The sequence below is a fragment of the Capsicum annuum genome, chromosome 6 (assembly GCF_002878395.1).
Source record: "Capsicum annuum cultivar UCD-10X-F1 chromosome 6, UCD10Xv1.1, whole genome shotgun sequence".
Taxonomy (NCBI): domain Eukaryota; kingdom Viridiplantae; phylum Streptophyta; class Magnoliopsida; order Solanales; family Solanaceae; genus Capsicum; species Capsicum annuum.
The window spans coordinates 224,023,547-224,044,004 of NC_061116.1; the positions used below are offsets into that span (position 1 = coordinate 224,023,547).

The 20,458-nt window shown below is 33.9% G+C and overlaps 3 protein-coding genes across 3 annotated transcripts in view; all 3 read left to right on the forward strand.

The window, feature by feature from the left end:
• LOC107875464 (probable protein phosphatase 2C 2) overlaps nucleotides 1–1,434 on the forward strand; it is a 5,261-nt gene extending 3,827 nt beyond the window's left edge. Inside the window, exons 2-3 of the mRNA XM_016722195.2 lie at nucleotides 376–780; nucleotides 879–1,434. Of these exons, the coding sequence (XP_016577681.1) occupies nucleotides 376–780; nucleotides 879–1,220 (747 nt within the window). The 3' untranslated portion in view covers nucleotides 1,221–1,434. The remainder of the gene's footprint in view (nucleotides 1–375; nucleotides 781–878) is intronic.
• A 4,840-nt stretch (nucleotides 1,435–6,274) lies between these two features.
• Nucleotides 6,275–7,678, forward strand: LOC107873806 (NAC domain-containing protein 101-like). The gene has a single exon (XM_016720744.1). It carries the CDS (start codon nucleotides 6,275–6,277, stop codon nucleotides 7,676–7,678), a length of 1,404 nt encoding a protein of 467 aa, XP_016576230.1.
• A 924-nt stretch (nucleotides 7,679–8,602) lies between these two features.
• LOC107873805 (senescence-specific cysteine protease SAG39-like) lies at nucleotides 8,603–16,748 on the forward strand. The gene is made up of 5 exons (XM_047414611.1): nucleotides 8,603–8,703; nucleotides 9,035–9,089; nucleotides 9,196–9,738; nucleotides 13,620–13,629; nucleotides 16,690–16,748. The coding sequence occupies exons 1-5, from the start codon at nucleotides 8,603–8,605 to the stop codon at nucleotides 16,746–16,748; spliced, it is 768 nt and encodes a 255-aa protein (XP_047270567.1).
• The last annotated feature ends 3,710 nt before the right edge of the window (nucleotides 16,749–20,458 follow it).

Genomic DNA, 20,458 nt, shown 5'->3' on the forward strand with positions numbered 1-20,458 from the left:
GAAATGTGACAAGTAAAAGTGAATGAAGAGAGTTTAATTTTGGCTTTGATAAAGAGAGCAGGAAATGTAAAATTTTCTAACTGTAGCAAATTCTCTGGACCATTAGAGTATGTAGATGGAAGGGAACTGTCGAACTATTTTTTTTGTGTTTAGTCTTTGAAAATTAGCTAATGCTTCTCCAAATTTTGCTCTTCATACAAATAAGACTTCACTGAAAATGTATTAAATACCAAGTTTGTCTTAGAGGATGGATTATTTACATGTATGACAACACATATCTAGTGTAATCCGTATCTGAGGAGGCTGGTGCGTACGCAGCCAGCATGTTGATTGTTTAAAGCAGCAAAAACTGACAAAGGGTTTACTTTGTAACAGGGTGTTTTTGGTATATTTGATGGTCATGGAGGAATAAAAGCTGCAGAGTATGCAGCTGAGAATTTGAATAAGAACATTATGACTGAATTAGAGAAGACAACAGATGACAAAATTGAGGCAGCTGAGAATTTGAATAAGAACATTATGACTGAATTAGGGAAGACAGCAGATGACAAAATTGAGGCAGCAGTGAAAAACGGTTACCTTAAAACAGATTCTGAATTTCTCAACCAAGAAGTTCGGGGTGGTACATGCTGTGTGACAGCATTGATCCAAAAAGGCAATCTAGTTGTATCTAATGCTGGTGATTGTCGCGCTGTTGTGAGCAGAGGAGGGCTAGCTGAGGCATTGACCTCTGATCATAGGCCTTCAAGGGAAGATGAGAAGGATAGAGTTGAGGCATCGGTAAGCAACTTTGACGATGAAATTATGCTTAGGTTTGTGCTACCCTACTTGTTTAAATTTGCATAGCGGCTGATCTTCATGTGCTTTGTGCTCTGTAGGGTGGCTATGTAGATTGTTGTCATGGTGTTTGGAGAATTCAGGGATCTCTCGCTGTATCAAGAGGTATTGGGGATCAGTACCTTAAACAATGGGTAACAGCAGAACCCGAGACAAGGATTCTTGGACTTAATCCTGAATTGGAATTCTTAGTCCTAGCATCTGATGGTTTATGGGATACAGTTAGCAACCAGGAAGCAGTAGATATTGCTCGGCCTTTGTGCACTGGCAACAGTATGCAGCAGCCCTTGTCAGCATGTAGAAAGCTCATTGACCTCTCTGTTTTGCGAGGTTCACTTGATGATATTAGTGTGATGATAATTCAACTGGGACAATTCTGTTAACAGTCCCCAATTTAGGTTAGGAATTCTTTCTCATTAACTCGCACAGGTTGCTAGCTAGAGATTATAACTAGAATAACAGTGAGATCAGTTTACTAGTATGAGGTGTTTTAACTTATGTAAATCAAATTGTTCTCAGATTCCTTATTCGCGTTTATAATTCACTTGTTACGATTCTTCAGATCAAGTGAAATATGGGCAAAGCCCCTTTTATCCATTTGTTCTTTAGATGATGTTTATGATATTGTTATCCTGGAACTAGCTGAACTCTTTTCAAGAAAGTCGACTAGTCACATCAGTATTCTGTTCTGCAGTTGAAGCAATTTGCCAACCGAATACAGGTTTAGCAAATGACATTAGAGTTAATTCTCCTTGTCTACTTTGTGTACTAAACATAGTTCTCGACTGCCATAGTATTGAAACGGACATGTACAAGTGTGAATCCTAATGCAAAAAACTAGTATATTCTTGAAGTCTTCGTAGTAAAGTAAAGTGGGATGTTATATTACCAGTATGAGGATTTGTAAATATGTTAGACCAAAGCATATAAGTTAAGGATGTCCATGAATATGATAAACTAAAGCATTAAGTTAAAAGAAAATGAAGTAATCATTGGAGAATGTTATATTGATTAAGTGTGTGTTTATTAGCAGAAGAAAGAGATTTGAAGATGTCCAAATGCAGTCAATTGTGAACAATTCAACTATATGGTCCTATAATGTGAACTTAAGATTTCCTAATATGTGAACTCATGTCCTCAATTGGATCAAGTCGACATGTGTAATTCAAATACATATCCCCAATTGATGAATCTGTGTTCTTAACTATGGAAATTTTTTCAGTCGAATTTAGTGTCAAGTGTTTATACCGAACTAATGAAGGATTAATTAATGGTTAGGTTTTATGTTGAGGTTTGCTACACTTGAGCCGAGAGTTTCGTAAACAACTCTCCACCTCCTCAAAATAGTGGTAAGGTTACGTACACTCTAACTTCCCCAAACCTCATTTGTGGGATTTCACTAGGTAAATTGTTAATATGTTGAGGTAAAATAACATATTGTCAATCATGATTCAATTACTAAAGCATATCTAAAACATATTTTGTTTATTCGATATAAATATTTGATCCTATATAAATATTTTTTTTTTCTTAATTAATTTGACCTAATCATTATCTCTTATGTTAGGCATTTTCTACGAAGTTAGATCCGTATGCAAACGAAGAAACAACGAAATAAGAAAGAGTACACAAACAAAAAATGGAGTGCCTAACTAATAAATTGATTTTCCTGTAGGGATGAAGCTTCATTCCAAGAAGAGAACATGATGTTCCTAGTTAGAGTTACTATTGATTCAAAAGATTTAACATTAAGTTGCTGCTACAATTGACATCTAAATAGTTCAAGTTTCAACTCCATTTTTGTCTTAAGATGAACCTATGGGCTATTGATGAAGATTCACAAGTACTCACATTATTCTTTGTGAGTCGAGTTTTCATGATATTTCGTATGACTATATGTGTCTCTACTTGAAATTCTTAGGAGTCGTATGGTAATCCCTCCGTTTCGTTTTAATTGACCTTTATTGACTTGATACACCCCTTAAGAAATTATTTAATAGAGACTTATTTTACTAAAATAACCCTATTAATTATGCATTGAAAATATGAATTTGAGTAAATACACTTTGTTTAGTTATTTAATGTTGAGGGTAATATTGGAAGAACATAATAAAATCCCCTTGATTTCATCAAAGGGACAACTAAATTGAAACAAATATTTTTAGAAAGAAGACCAACTAAAATAAAACGCAGCGAGTATATATGTCACTTGTTATAAATGACACAAATGAACAGTCACACTTGTATATGTGAGAACTTAATACAGACATAAAATAAAATAAGAACTAGCGTATAAATAACTAAATATCAAGTTCAAGGAAATTAAGTGTTCTATAGAGATTCTTCTTAAATAGATAAATGGTTTTTATCGTAATTTGCTTGTGATAAAACTTACCCCTTAGGAAGGATATTCATAGATTTTACTTGATACATACATGCGACGCGATTCCGTACACAGGATGAGACCACACCATTATAATTAGCCTGAAGATTGTGGCATACTTACCCTAGTGAAATCATTTGCATTTGGAGTCGGCTGGAATATCAACCACTTATTTTGCTGACTCGAGTCCATATATAACACATATGACATGCGAGCGAGACCCTCATGGTGAGCCTAAGTAGGGCGTACCTAGTGTTAGCCTGCCAGAACAATTATGTGTATTGAATCATAGTGTTGTTATTTGGGCAACATATGCTTTACAGTTGATGTGGATCGTCTTCAGTATGCTATTATATGATTGTTTACACTAAAAATAGTTAAAGGGCATTACCTAGACAACTTAGGTTTCACTTCTTCTGTCCCATTTCATATGACACGTTTGATTTGGCGTGATACTTAAAGAAAAAAGGAAAAATTTTGAAATTTATAATCTAAAATATAGTTAGATATTTATGTGATTGTAAATCATTTCATTAAGGATAAAAGAAAAAATTTATAATTAAATTATTTATAATTATAATAAGATAATTTTTTTTTTTTATGAACTAAAAAAAATGTGTCATATAAAATAAGAGAGGGAGAGTATATTACAATGAACACCTCTTTCGATGTTATATGATAACATGTATGCTTATCATACATTTGTCAGAATAATACATTTGTTACTTACTAGCTTAGGGTACGTGCCTTGCGCATGTACCCGTTTTAATGTGTTTAATTTTATAAAATTATTTTGATACTATACTTTTTTGAAATGATATATGAAGCAATTCATATGTCGTTAGATCGAGAACAACAAATTAATATTAAAATATAATATAAAATAATATTTTATGAAAAGAATTTACTTAAAGTATTCCTATTAGATATTTTGAATTTAATTTTTTTTTTTTTTACTTGTCTTCACATGTCACTTAAATATTTAAGTTAAAACACATTAAAAAGTAGTAATATGAACACTTTATTAAGTGTCCAGGAGCTTGATTGAAACAAATCATAATTCGAATGTTTAAATAAAATTTATCGACAAATTTAAAGAGTTGCCAACCTATTTCGTCAATATATTATATTATTGTATCTTCTCTAATATCTTTGTATGCTATCTCAATCACATCTATCAATTTATTTAATTTAACTTAAGGTTTATAATTTCATTGCAACATGATCAAGAGAAGAGAGAGGCATTAGTAATTGAAAAAAATAACAACATAAAACTTAACCTTTTAGGATGAACATCACTATAAGTGATTGTGCAAGATGCAGTCATAGTCGCCGCTAAGAAGTAATAAATAGGGATAATATTAGAAATACTCTCTCCGTTTTCAAATTTCAAAATTCAAATAAATTTACTTTTGACCGTAATTTTATCTTTTAAATATTTTGAATTGTCAATAATTGAAATATCTCAATCAATTTAAGAAATTGCCTATGTACCAAGCCAATAAATCAACTTTTCTATTCACAATTAAAAGGCACAACTATGTCTATCTCCAAATTAATAATGACATGCTATATGTTATATTGTTTATCCTATTCAATTTCATATGAGAAAAACTATGAACGTCCCAATGACATTTTCTTTTAGCGATTACTTAGAGAACATCAAACTGACTTACAATGTTGCTACTCACAAAAATTTAGGAAGAAATATTTCAATCATTCACTTACCACAATTTACAACACTAAGCGATATCCGAAACCTTTATAATTGTGAGTAGAGTAAACGAAAAGAGATTGAAACCTTTATAATTCAAGGTCCGTTGTCAAGAAGGCGTGAAGTCCTAATAATATCTTTGACACAACATGAAACTGGTCCTCTTCGAAGCTGCTATCGTTGACCGTTGGAGTTGCCATCGTTGATGGATGTATATTGTGTTTGTATGAAAATTCAAACAACAATTAGAATGAGGGAGTCAAGCTGCATAGGCTTGAACAATCTGAAAGCTTTATATTCTCTTCTTTTTGTTGCTGGCGTTTTTCGACTTCTTCTCCAAGAAAAATTAGTGTTTCGTGAGTCGTGTACACATACCTTCAAATTCTTTGTTAATCGGCACAAAAGCCTCAATCACACACTACACATAAATCTTCCTTTACCTGCTCAAGAATATAAAAAAATTAATAATGAATCATATATACTTGTTCATAAACTGTTTGGAGAAGATAAGAATATCTAATAACTTTATAAAACCAACAAAAATGAATTATTGATGAGGAAAACTGATTACTAACGGAGCAAAGTGAGACAAAAAAGAGCAGATGTTTTTGTGATGTATCTTCTACTAAAATGAAATAATAAAGACTCCTAAAAATCTCATGGATTACAAATCTTATAAGGAGTCTTATATGATCATACGATGAAGGAAACTATTTACCAAAAATGTAAAAATTTAACTATAATAGAATTTGCTAGGAGCCTATTTTTTTTGTACAAATTGGAGAGTTTAAGGGGAAAAAATACCACAAATAATAATTACCATAGGTTTGGGAATTTAACTATAATAAGAAAAAACCTTTTTCATTTATTTTTGAATATATTTATTATAGTTAATATTTAATATTTTAATAATTTAAGTAAAAAAGGTGAAAAAATAATTTTATTTAAGGCGGAGACTTTTAATAAAGGGCAAAAAATTCAAGTCACTTTTTCACTTTTAATATATTATAGATTATAGATATAAATATAAATATAGATTATAGATAAATAATGTTGCAAATACAAATAGTCAAAATTATAAGGGTATTTATTTACTAATTACTACTTTTAGAACTCACACGTGGAATATTAAGAATTTCCCCCATTGTTTAGTCACTTCCTGCCCGTTAACTAACTTCCCAATTCTGGTTGAATAATTATTTCCATTTTTTAGTTACTTTCCGCCCTTTAACTAACTACTACTACAACCCTACTTATATATAAGTAGCATTGGACCCTCAACAAGTTAACATATATACACACACAATATTTTCTTTTCTTCGACAAAAAAACTTATGAAGATGAGTGAAATAAGCAGCAATTCAACAAATCCAGTTATGGCATTGGGAATTAGGTTTCACCCTACGGATGAAGAGCTTATTCGTTATCTACTCAAATTCGTTTCATGCAAGAGTTACTCGTGTGATAATATTCGACTTCAGGATCTTTATGGGAATAAGAAGCCATGGGAGATATTCGAAAGCAATTCGCTAGGGGATGAATATACTAATAAAAACGTAAGATGCTTCTTTACTAAGTTGAAGAAGAACAAATCGGATGGCACAAGGTTTATCCGGACGGTGATTGGAGGAGGATCGTGGAAGGGGCTCGACGGCGAAAAATCAGTTTATGATGGACCAAAGTTAGTTGGATCGAAGAAAAATTATAGGTATCAGTACAAAGGTTATCAAGCTGATGATGTTGTTTGGACTATGAGAGAATATAGTCTTGATGAGAAGATCCTAAAGGCGTTAAGGCGACGGCGTTTAATTCACTACGAGGACGTTGTTTTGTGTTGTGTTAAGGATAAGATTAATGTGCATGCTCGTGATCATAAGGAATTAGGTGATTATACACCATCTGAACACAATAATGTGTTTCATGAGTTGCAGCAAGATCAAAATAGTGCGCAGTTGGTCAATCAGGTGCAGAATATTAAAGACATGATGGCACCTTTTGTTGCAAGTTATATCGAGCAAGGGACAGCGAATTTCCAGGATTCGTCTCCAGTTTATCCATTCACATCATCTTATAAGCACAATAATGCCTTTCAAGAGTTGCAACAAGATCAAAATTGTGAACAATTGATCAAGCAGGTGCAGACCGTTGATGAGATGGTACCTTCAGCTTCCCACGATTCCTATCCGGTCTATCCATTCACATCATCTGAACATTATGCGTTTCATGAGTTGCAACAAGATCAAAATAGTGAACAAGTGAACGTCATCCACCAAGAGAACCATATTGAAGAGACGGTGCCTTTTGCTCAGTATCATAATGACGATGTTACAAGTTATTCAGAAGAAGGGGCAACAAATTTTCAAGAATATAATGTTGATTGTTATAGAGGGGCTGATTTTTCATCAACACTAGCTGATCTGCTGAACGATATTGTAACACAGCCCCAGTTGCCTATCCGCATTGATGAATGTGGATATGATTATCAACTTGCTCAGCAGATGGGAAGTAGTTCTATGGTACTTAATGAAGGAAATATTGATGCGGCCGCATTTGTGTCTGATCAGTGGTCAACATGTTGTGAGGAGCAAGTGCAGAATCTTGAAGAGGCAGTACGTATTACTTTTACTGAGCCAACAGCCCCGTTATTCATAAATAATGACGAGTGCTTCCCAATGGAGGGATTATTCGATACTGATGATTTTATTGCAGCAGACCTCAGTTGGGCATCTGATTTGTTTGATTAGCAAGCGCCACAGTTGACACTAGTCTATTGTTAATTCACTTTGTATAGTCTGCTTCTTGTTTTTTCTTTTCAAGAAATATAAATAGTAGATGAATTCTATTCATATAGTCAAGTCAATAAAAATTGAATTATTGGGGATTCAGAAAAAAACACAATTTGTTAAGGCTTCTTCTCACTATATGTTTCTTTCTTGTTTCCATTGGTATCAGAAGTTTCTATTGTAATGTGGCTAGCTGCCCTCTTTAACTTCTTGTGTTAGCACTACAATTCAGTAGACGATGTCATCTATGCAGCTTGGACTCTTCAAAAATATTGTTGAGCGAGTGTCGGATCCTCTAAAAGCTATGCATTTTTGGAGGATCCTACTGGTATTCAATTCGCCTCTGCATACACACCTCTCAAGTTACTTTTTGGGTACTTAGTACAAACATATATGACCCCAAATTCACGTCAGCTAAGCACGTCTTAGTCTTAATCGGAATCAAGATTTTCACTAACGCAAGTCAAATATAAAGAAGTAAAAACACAGTCTAATTTTCAGCACGTTTGGACAAAGGTGGCTACGCCACTTGGGACGTATTCTGTACATATTCGTGTTCAAGTATCCTAACAAAGAAGTGAGTTCACTTTTGTTGGATCAATTTCTTTATATGATTAAACATTTTGATTTTGATGGGATCATCCACCCCATATTATTACACCGAAGAAAATACAGAAGGATCAATTTAATTTCTCTATATGATTAACCACATTCTTATATCACTAGCAACCTTAAAACCATATTAAGCAATCTTGGAAATTCATTAAGCTATTTGGGATATCATCCCAACTCAAATGTATGTGTACACAAAACATTTAATTGTAAAACAGGCTCCGAAACTGTCATATGACTGAATCAAAGAAAAGTTAAAAGTAAAAAGACTGAATGAAGAGTGAGTACAATTTTGAATCTGAAATGCGCGTGTTTTCACTCAGCCACAAGGATCTTAAAGAACAAGAAGCAAGAAGCTTCAACAATTCTCACAGGTAAGGCTCCAAATTTCAACAAGCTTATATTCACCTCTAATATCACACGAGTCAATAAACTTTATCTCTTCCATCACCAAAGTTCACTATACTATTTTTTTGTCTCATTAAAGTCTTTGAACTTTTGCTCAAAGAGCTAGTATGAACTTAGTGTTAGGTGCTCAAAGAGTACAAGTAATAGAAAAGTCAAATTTTATTAGAGGAGTTCATTTTGAGGGAGCGTTGACGTAGCTAGCAGGATTGTAGAAACAGCCTTTTGTAAGAATACATGATAAGTTTGCGTACAATAGACTCTTGTGGCCTGACTCTTCCATGAACCTATGCATAGCAGGATTTTAGTACACCAGATTGTCGTTTTGCACTCTGAACTCAGACATGATAAATATGTTTGCACCAAATTGCTTTAGTGCAGCCATGATGAGCTTAAACTCTTCTTGAAGGGCTTACTAATGGTTTTCGCGTTCTACTCTTTAACATTTCTTTTAGAAATAGATAGGGAGTTGTTGGGCATTTTCTGCGATAGCAGCAGCAGAGGGGATCACCAAACTCTCGACAGGAAAGTCGATCTTTCTATCAGAACAAGAACTGGTGGACTGTGATAGAACGAGTGAAGATCAAGGATGTGAAGGTGGTTACATGGAAGACGCGTTTGAATTCATAGTGAAAAACAAAAGCATAACAACAGAAAAAAGACATCCATACAAAGCTGCTGATGGAAGTTGCAACACGAAAAAGGAATCTTCCTCTGCAGCTGATATCAAAGGCTACGGAAAGGTACCTATGAACAACGAGAAAGCACTACTCAACGCTGTGGCAAATCAGCCTGTTTCAGTGTCCATCGATGCTAGTGACTTCTCGTTCCAATCTACTCAGAGTGGAGTTTATACAGGCTCGTGTGGAACTGAATTAGATCATGGCGTTACAGCAATTGGATATGGAAAAGCTGTAGACGGGACTAAATACTGGTTGATCACGAATTCATGGGGTGCTAGTTGGGGTGAAAATGGATACATAAGGATGGAAAGGGACATTGATGTTGGTATCATAGTATATGAAAGAAGTGTGAATGTAAAAATGGAGAATAAAATGGTGGAGGGGAAGGAGACACTAAAATGGAAAGTGTACTCCCAAATTAGAAAGTTTACTCTTTCTCTTACATTGGTGGAAGAAGAGAACTTAAAAGTGTTTATAATCAAGAATACTTACTCCATATGACAAGTTAGGCAAGAAATAATAGATGCCTTGCACCATTGTCGTTGCTCGGCTTCGGCCTGATGAGATTTGAAATATAGTAAAATTTTTTTTGCAGTTTCGGACCTCCATTTATATATACTTGCAGTAACAGTTGCACTGTTTCAAATGAATTGATGCATTGTTTTTGAACTAGTGCTTCAGAAATGATACATTGTTCTGAACTGAGGCTACAGAAGGTTGCAATGGTTCGAAATGATGCTTCAGAAGAATGTAATCCTTCAATGAAGTGACACACTGATTCATGAAATGAGATGACTGTTCAGGAAAAGATGCAATCTTTGATGAACAGATATGAACTTACAGCAAAGGTGTAACCTTGGAGTGAACCATTACCTCTTTTCAGAAGAGGCATGTTATGGCTATATAAACTTGGTTTCTTCCACAGGTTTAGTACGAAATTTTCAGATTAAATCCTCTCTTCTTGTCTCAAAAATATTCTGTGTGATCACTCAAAATGTTCTGTGAGTTCAAAGATATTTCAACCGTTTGAGGTACCGCTACTGTTGGTCTGTTAGCCATTTTATCTTGGGAGGAAAAATTCCACAACCTCGGGTACAGTGAGGGTGATTATTTCCGTAAGGAAAATCCGTGAATTCGGACGACTTGGCTATTTTCTGTTTCATCTTAATTTCTGCAAAATAAAATACACCTCTTGGAAAGGTCATTTTGATCTTGTGTTGAGGGTATTTGATATACTTCATTGTGTTCTTGTTTATACTTGAACTTAAGTTGAAGTTGGTGTTGTAATATACATATTTTGTGTACCCGAAGTACAAACGAAATAACAATCTTAAGAAAATAAATATTATTACAGAATCTGTATTGCTTGTTTTTGAAGATTAAAGTTTTAACTTTCTACTCCTCCTGAACTTAACTAGTGATTTGAAGTCATAAAAACTTCGTTACAAGTTAAAGATCATTCGGTTGACAATTGGAAGTCATAAAAACTTCATTGTTAACTAGAAAAAAAGGATTTTTTTTTTAAATTTTTATAAGTAGTATTCTGAAAATACTAAGTATTTTTTGTCTTGTGGTGATAGGAAAATGGCAACTGAAAGTCAAATGATGGATGCGACAACATCTATGGGGGCAACTAATATTGTCACATCAAGTCGCACAAATGCTCCGCCAACAATGGTATCGGCGGAGAAGCCCAAAAAATTTTCGGGCATTGACTTCAAGAGGTGGCAGTAAAAGATGTTCTTTTACCTCACCACTTTATGTCTGCAACGGTTCACTAGCGAAGACGCTCCTGAGGTACCCTAGGGAACCTCGGACAAAGACCGTTTCGTTATTGTAGAAACTTGGAAACATTTGGACTTCCTTTGTAGGAATTATATTCTGAGTGGTCTCCAAGACGACCTCTACAATGTTTATAGTGGAACCAAGACATCAAAGGAACTGTGTGGGGAATTTGAACGAAAATATAAGACAGAGGATGCGGGAATTAAGAAATTCCTTATTGCACGGTTCCTGAACTTCAAAATGATAGATAGCAAATCTGTTGTCTCTCAAGTGCAGGAGTTGTAAGTCATCATACATGATCTCCTAGCAGAAGGTATATCTTTGAAAAATATCTTAGTTGAACAAATTAAAAATGTTCTTAATACTCACATAAACTGTTTTGTGGGTTTAATTGTGAATGATGCTTTTCAAGTAGCAGCGATAGTTGAGAAGCTACCACCTTTGTGGAAAGACTTCAAAAACTACTTAAAGCATAAACGCAAGGAGATGATTGTTGAAGATCTTATTGTCCGACTTTGTATTGAAGAGGATAATAAAGCTGCCGAAAAAAGGTCAAAGGGGAATTCTACAATTAATGGAGCACATATTGTAGAAGAAGACCAAAACAATTCTAAGAAAAGAAAGAAAGCTGAACAGGGAAGCAATCAACCCAAGAAAAAGTTCAAGGAAAAATGCTTCAACTATGGAAAGATTGGCCACAAGTCCATAGATTGTCATGCCCCAAAGAAAGGCAAGAAGAAGGATTAAGCAAATATGATTGAATCCAATAAAGAATGCGATGATCTGTGTGCTATGTTCTCAGAATGCAACTTGACGGGAAATTCTCGCGAATGATGGATGGATTATGGTGCCACCCTCCATGTATGTGCCAACAAGGAGTTGTTTTCATCATTTGCTCCGACTCAAGCAGAAAAAATGATCTACGTGGCTAACTCTGCTACTGCTAAGGTGGAGGAAACAGGAAAAATTTGCTTAAAGATGACTTCCGGCAAGGTCTTGACACTGAACAATGTGTTATATCTTTCAGAGTTACGCAGGAACTTAATTTCTGTTTTACTCCTAGATAAGAACGAATTCAAATGTGTAACCATTTCTGAAAAAATTGTAATTAGCAAAGGAGAAATGTATGTAGGAAAAGGCTATCTTACCGAAGGCCTTTATAAGATGAATGTAATGACTGTTGAAATAAATAAAAATTCGAATTCTTCTTATTTGCTTGAGTCTTATGATTTATGGCATGAACGTTTAGGCCATGTTAATTACAAAACATTACGAAAACTGATTAACTTAGAAGTTTTGTCAAACTTTGAGTGCAATAAATCAAAGTGTCAAACATGTGTGGAATCGAAGTATGCAAAACATCCTTATAAGTGTGTTGAAAGGAATTCCAATCCCTTAGACTTAATACACACTGACATTTGTGATATGAAGTCAACATCATCACGTGGTGGTAAAAAGTATTTCATAACTTTTATTGACGATTGCACTAGATATTGTTATGTCTACTTTCTAAATAGTAAGGATGAAGCAATAGATGCGTTTAGGCAATATAAAACTGAAGTTGAAAATCAGTTAGACAAAAAGATTAAAATGATAAGAAGTGATAGGGGCGGAGAATATGAATCTCCTTTTGCGCAAATATGTGTAGAGAATGGAATAATCCATCAAACTACGGCCCCATATTCACCTCAGTCTAATGGAATTGCGGAAAGGAAAAATCAAAATTTGAAGGAAATGATGAATGCCTTACTTATAAGTTCTGGTTTACCATAAAACTTATGGGGAGAGGCTATCCTTACGGCCAATTGTATACTCAACAGAGCTCTCCATAAGTAAGACACAATCAATTCCTTACGAAAAATGGAAAATAAGAAAACCCAACTTGAAATATTTCAAAGTGTGGGGGTTTCTAGAGAAGGTTCAAGTTCCTATACCTAAAAGGGTTAAGATAGGACCTAAAACGGTGGATTGTGTGTTCATAGGATATTCTAAAAGTAGTAAAGCATTCCAATTTTTGGTTCATAAATCCGAACATTCGGATATTAATGAAAATACGGTAATTGAATCAGACAATGTTGAATTCTTTAAAAATATTTACCCGTATAAAAGTAGACATGAACAGTCTAGTGGAGGATCTAAATGACCTTGAGATGAACCAAGTTAGAATGTACATAATGAAGAAAATCCAATACGTAGTACACGTCAAAGAACGTCAACTTTGTTTGGATCGGATTTTGTAACATTTCTCTTAGAAAATGAGCCTCAACATTTAAAAAAGCGATGTCGTTGTCAGACTCATCCTTTTGAAAAGAGACAGTCAACAGTGAGATAGATTCAATCTTAAAAAACCATACATGAGAATTGGTTGACCTTCCTCTCAAAAATAAACCGTTAGGTTCTAAATGGATCTTCAAAAGGAAAATGAAGGTGGATGGTACTATTGACAAATACAAGGGAAGACTTGTAGTAAAAGGCTTCAAACAGAAGGAAGACCTTGATTACTTTGATATATACTCGCCATTAACAAGAATAACCTCAATTCGAATGTTAATTGCCTTGGTGGCGGTATATGATATTCAAATCCATCAAATGGATGTGAACGCCGTATTCCTAGATGGAGATTTGGAGGAAGAAATATACATAGAACAACCTGAGGGTTTTGTGGTTCCAGGAAAAGAAAATAAGGTGTGTAAACTTGTTAAGTCACTTTATGGACTAAAACAAGCACCTAAGCAATGACATGGAAAGTTTGACCAAACCATGTTGGCAAATGGATTCAAGATAAATGAATGTGACAAATGTGTATATATTAAAGATACACCAAATCATCAAGTCATTGTTTGTTTATATGTGGATGATATGTTGATCATCAACAGAGATATTTGTGACATAAATGCAACCAAACGAATGCTCGAGAGAAAGTTTGATATGAAAGACCTTGGAGTTGTAGATGTGATCTTAGGTATAAGAATCCATCGAACTCCACAAGGATTAGCATTGTCTCAGTCTCATTATATCGAAAAAGTACTTGACATGTTCAAGGATATGGAATTCAGTATTGCCAAGACTCCATTGGATGTGAACTTTGCACTTCGAAAGAATGAACGTGAAAGTGACTCACAATTGGAGTACGCAATAGTATTGGGATGTCTAATGTATATAATGAATTGTACATGACCAGACATAGCACGTGCAATTAGTAGATTGAGTTGGTACACGAGTATTCCCAACAAAACTCATTGGGTGGCAATGAAAAGAGTTTTGGGGTATCTTAAATACACTCAAAACTATGCTTTGCATTATAATAAATATCCTGCGGTACTTGAAGAATATAGTGATGCAAATTGGATCACCAGATCGAACGAAGTAAAATTCACAAGTGGATATGTATTTACTATCGGTAGAGGAGCAGTTTCTTGGAAATTATCCAAACAGACTTGTATCGCTCGCTCTACAATGTAATATGAATTTATCGCATTAGATAAAGCCGGTGAAGAAGAAGAATGACTCTAAAATTTCTTGGAAGATATTCCGTATTGGCCCATGCCAGTGACACGAGTATGTATACACTGTGATAGCCAAGCGGCAATAGGTAGGGCAGGGAGCATGATGTACAACGGTAAATCTCGTCACATACGTCGGAGACATAATACCATTTGAGAACTTCTTTCTAGTGGAATTATCACTATTGACTATGTAAAGTTAAAGGATAATATGTCGGATCCACTTACAAAAGGCCTATTTAGAGAAGGAGTGGAATGAACATCCAAGAGAATGGATTTAAGGCCTAGGATGAGTCAGCATGACAGTAACTCTACCTAGCAGACTGGAGATCCCAAGAGCTAGGTTCAAGGAGATCAAACAAAGTTGTATCTGACATGTTCAACACTGTCAATTACCCAACCCATTCTCATGATGTAGACAATGTTTAGTAAACTAGGATAAGACTTAAGGTGAAAAGTCTTTTAATGATTATCTAAATTTGGCAGATTTGACCAAATAGTTTAATCTACAGGATTGAATGTTTAAAAATAACCTATGCGAAGGTGAAGTGGAAGCCACTTCAAAGAGAATGTTAGTAAAGGCCTATTTTCTAAGCTCTCATGAAATCGGAACGTGTTCATGGCTGAAAAGAACAAAACCATGAGAACCATAAATGTTAAAAGGTTGGTTGTGTAACATGTATTGTCTAGGTGTACATTAAATATCGAAGGTTCAAAGATATCAAGTCTATCGATTGACCGAGTGCATCCAATGCATGTTCACTATGAAAAGTTCAAAGGGAAACCCATTTATCCAGATGCAATCAGTCTTTGCTTGATGATCACATACTTGTCCATAAAATTTTTACGAATAATAGTCATTCCCCATTTATGTGGGTATTGTTGGGTTCATAGTATATGAAAGAAGTATGAATGAAAAAATGGAGAATAAAATGGTGGAGGGGAAGGAGACACTAAAATGGAAAGTGTACTCCCAAATTAGAAAGTTTACTCTTTCTCCCACATTGGTGGAAGAAGAGAACTTGAAAATTTTTATAATCAAGAACACTTACTCCACATGGCAAGTAAGGCAATAAATGATAGATTCCTCACACCGTCGTCGTCTTCGCTCGCTCGGCTCAGCTTCGGCTTCGGATTTGGATTTGGCAAATGATCGATCGATGAGATCTATCTTTTTGGACAAACTTTATTTGAATTCCAAAGAATGCCAAGGAAAAATGCAGTAAAATTTTTTGCAGTTTCGGACCTCCATTTATATATACATGCAGTAACAGTTGCACTGTTTCAAGTGGACTGATGCATTGTTTTCAAACTAGTGCTTCAGAAATGATACATTGTTCTGAACTGAGGCTACAGAAGGTTGCAATGGTTTGAAATGATGCTTCAGAAGGATATAATCCTTCAATGAAGTGACACAATGATTCATGAAATGAGATGACTGTTCAGGAAAAGATGCAATCTTTGATGAACAGACATGAACTTACAACAAAGGTGTAAACTTTGGAGTGAACTATTGCCTCTTTTCAGAAGAGGCATGTTGTGGCTATATAAACTTGGTTTCTTCCACAGGTTTAGTACAAAATTTTTAGATTAAAAACTCTCTTCTTGTCTCAAAAATATTTTGTGTGATCACTCAAAACGTTCTGTGAGTTCGAAGATATTCCAACTGTTTGAGGTACCTCTATTGTTGGTCTGTTAGCCATTTTATCTTGGGAGAAAAAATTCCACAACCTCGGGTACAGTGAGGGGGATTATTTCCTTAAGGAAAATCCGTGAATTCGGACGACTTGGCTATTTTCCGTTTCATCTTAATTTCTGCAAAATAAAATACACCTCTTGAAATGGTCATTTTAATCTTGTGTGGAGGGTATTTGATATACTTCATTGTGTTCTTGTTTATACTTGAACTTAAGTTGAAATTGGTGTTATAATATACAAATTTTGTGTACCCGAAGTACAAACGAAATAACAATTGATGCTAAAGGACTATGTGGGATTGCCATGGATGCTCTTATCCAACTGTTTAAGCATATCATACATTAATGTATAGCCAAATCAAAGGCTTACTGTTTATTAGTTCACTTGATTATATAAATGTGCTAAAGAAACATGTCAATTTGTGTGTATATAACCAATTTGGAAGCTGATTCAAGTTTTCATTATCTGTACATAACTTATGTTAAAACTACAATATGAAGTACATACTTCTGTTTCTGACAGTAAATTTTATTTAGACATTTGAATTACGATTTGTTCCATTTGAGCACTTGAACATGATAAAATATTTATATTAGACACTTCCGATTCAAAGTTTTTAAAAACTTTTGTGTGTGTTTAAGTGCACAGTACATAGATAAGTTTAGCAATTTAACTAGAGAAAAGACATCAAAACCCTCGAACTTGTCGCCAAAACTTACTTTAGACCCTAAACTAATCGGACAATTATATACCTCCTTAATAACTTTAAAGTGAATTTTTTACCACTATAAAAAATTTATACCACTCTTACTACGGAGTGTGAAGTACACACGCCCCACGTAATGCCAAGAAGATGAAGAAACGGGGTGTTTGGGGTGGGCAGGGGCGAGCTCACGTGCTTTTGTAGGGTGTTCCGGCACCCAGTACACTCGTCGTAGAATAGATATAATTATATAAGAAACAGTGAAAAATGGTATAATATGTAAAAAAGTACCCAGAAAACAAAAATATTGTTGGGTGCTCTGGCTTTAGGCCGAACTTGCGTGTCTTGTATCCTAGGATCAAATCCCTTATAAAATATTTTGTAACTTTAGTTACATTTAATGCACAAGCTGTAAATAGTACACACACACCTGTACACACGCACTGCCAAAAGGTTTGACTTTTTCTTATTAATTTATTTTTATATATTTTTTTACTCATTAATTTAGTAAACAAACACAAAACCCAAAGTAATTTAATTATTTTAATTATTTTTTTTACTTATTAATTTAATTACTCAAATACGCACAAGACCCAAACTAATTACTTTTTTAACTTATTAATTTAATTACTCAAACACAACCTGAAAACCTTTGGCCTTCTCCACCAAAAACCTTATTCTTCCAAAACTTAAGCACCAAATTTCATTTTCTTCTTTTATTCTTTCAATTTTACTTTCGATTTTGATACGGGTACGACCACGAAGGTGGGTGAGTGCGAGAGTGAATTGACCCAAGACTTGAAGTGTACACGTGAAGTGCAAAGGAAGGCCTAAATAGGCTCCAAAATCAGTCCATACAATGCACTCCAAGGGATCCCACTTGAAGACTTTGACTAAGGGGTCATTTTGGACATTTCACACTATTCTTGTAATACACTATAAATACAACCTTTTAGGGTTTCATTCATTAGACTTGGCTGAATATTGATGTTGTATCACACTTAGAAACATTTCTCTCTTATGAGAAAGGCTCCCATAGACGAAATCCATTTAACTAGGATTTTCAACTTGAGGGTGGAATCTCTCGTGTTGGATTCATGCTTGGAAACGTTGGGACCATTGAGATATCAAGGTCCCTCTTATTCCTACGTAGGAGATATGTTAGTTTTGTGTGTAGTATGAAAGGTCCAAGAGTGTAACAATTCTTAGGTTGTTAATATTATTGCCTCATTTGGTCTATCTATCTATATTTATATTTCAGATTTGTAGTGGACTGTTTTATGTCTTTGTTGAATCTGAATTTTGTAATCATTGTGTTCATCTTGTTCATTGTGTATTGTGGCTGTTTTGGTGTTGAAAACACACCTCTTTATTTTGTTATTGTGTGGTTGTAGCGAATCCGAGAGTGGTCTCCATCTTAGTCCTCAAATCCTTAAGATTAGTGGACTGTTTTGGAGTTGTTTCGTGTTTCTCTTATTTTTCCCGCATCAGATTTTCATAATCTTCATTCACTAATTTCAGGTACTTTAATTATTTTTAGAGTTAAAAATTTGAAATTTAAAAAATGATTTTGAGTTTGAATTTTATATGATATTTATTTATTTATTTCTTATCCATTATAATTGCTACAAAAAATATTTGAGTTAGCTCGACCATGCAAAAACGTGACTGCCTATTTGATTTTGTTGTTCTTGTGAACGTCCATATGATGATACCAAACTTGTTTAGGATTCCATGCACTTGTTATCCCCTTCCAGCAAGTCAACAATTCACCTAAGGTTAACCAATTAAATTATTTCTTTAACGTTTTTACTATTAGGATGCAACTAACCATAAAAACAAGAGACAATAAAGTAACTGAAAAAGAAACATTACATGTCAATCATGTTTTGCATCTCTTTTCAGTGATAATTATGATCTTTGATAAAGAAAACTAGCTCATACTTATAAAAGTTTTTTTTCTCCAATCTTCTATTGTCAATCTTCTATTTTTTTCTCCATTGCTACTGTCTCTGTGGAACGAGCTTTCTCTTCTATGAACTACATCAAAAATGAACTTCGCAACAGCATAGGTGATGAATTTTTAAATGGTTGTTTAGTTTGCAATGTAGAGCGTAAGATAATTGCAACTGTAAGTAATGATGCTATTATTCTTTGTTTTCAAAATATGAAAAATCATCGAGCACAATTATGATTAGAAGTCTTTTTTCTGAATTCAGACTTATGACCTGAAGTCTTTTTTGTATGAAACTTATTACTGGAAGCCCTTTTTGGCAATGGTAGTATTAGTTGTACTTTTATTTTAGTTGCATTTAAATAGTTATATATTTATACTATGCATCATTAGCAAATTATGTTTAAAAAAAAAAAGCACCCACAATCTTTAAATTTTGGGTCCGCCACTGGAGGTGGGGCTAGAGGTAGGGGTGAGGGAAGGGGGGTGTTATGAAGAAGATGATGTTGGGTTTCTCGTTTTTTTTTGTTAAATTTTATATATGTATATATATATATATAAAATGATATATAATAATAATAATAATAATAATAATAATAATAATAATAATAATAATAATAAAGTGAGCCCTTTTTAAAAAAAAAATCACTCGCTTTACTTTTTTTTTTTGGTTACGTCAGCCGTAGGGGGTGAATTTAATTCACTTTAAAGTTGTTAAGGGGGGTAAATAATTGCCCTATTAGTTTAGGGTCTAAAGTAAATTTTGACGACAAGTTCGGAAAGTTTTGATGTTTTTTTCTTATTTAACTATAATAAGAAAACTTTTTCATTTAATTTTGAATATATTTATTATAATTAATATTTAATATATTAATAATTTAAGTAAAAAGGTGAAAAGACGATATTATCTAAAGAGGAGAGTTTTAATGAAGGACAAAAAGTTCAAATCATTTTACAAGTACTTTTTCACTGTTAATATATTATAGATATAGATATGATCATTAATCTACGGATGAATATATATATATGAGTGCTTGAATACATATACTATTGGACTCTTTTGTCATTCACAAACCGTGTCAATTAAGCACAATTGCTGACATAACGCTGACATGGCATAACATGTGTAATACACTCTCCACTAGAAGATTGAGAAGCCATAATCAATTGAAAAAATTAAACATAAAAAACACAACCAATTGAAAAAAAAAAAACACGTGGAAGGAATTAAAAAAAAACTATCACCTTCTCCATTGTAATCCCTCTCATGTCTAATGTCTCCACCATCTTTCTCATCCATAAATCTTTAAACATAACATTTTATAACTTCAAATTGCATCAGAAGTAAATGGTATTTTTTTGTATACAATAAAATTTAATTAATGGCTTCTTTTGATT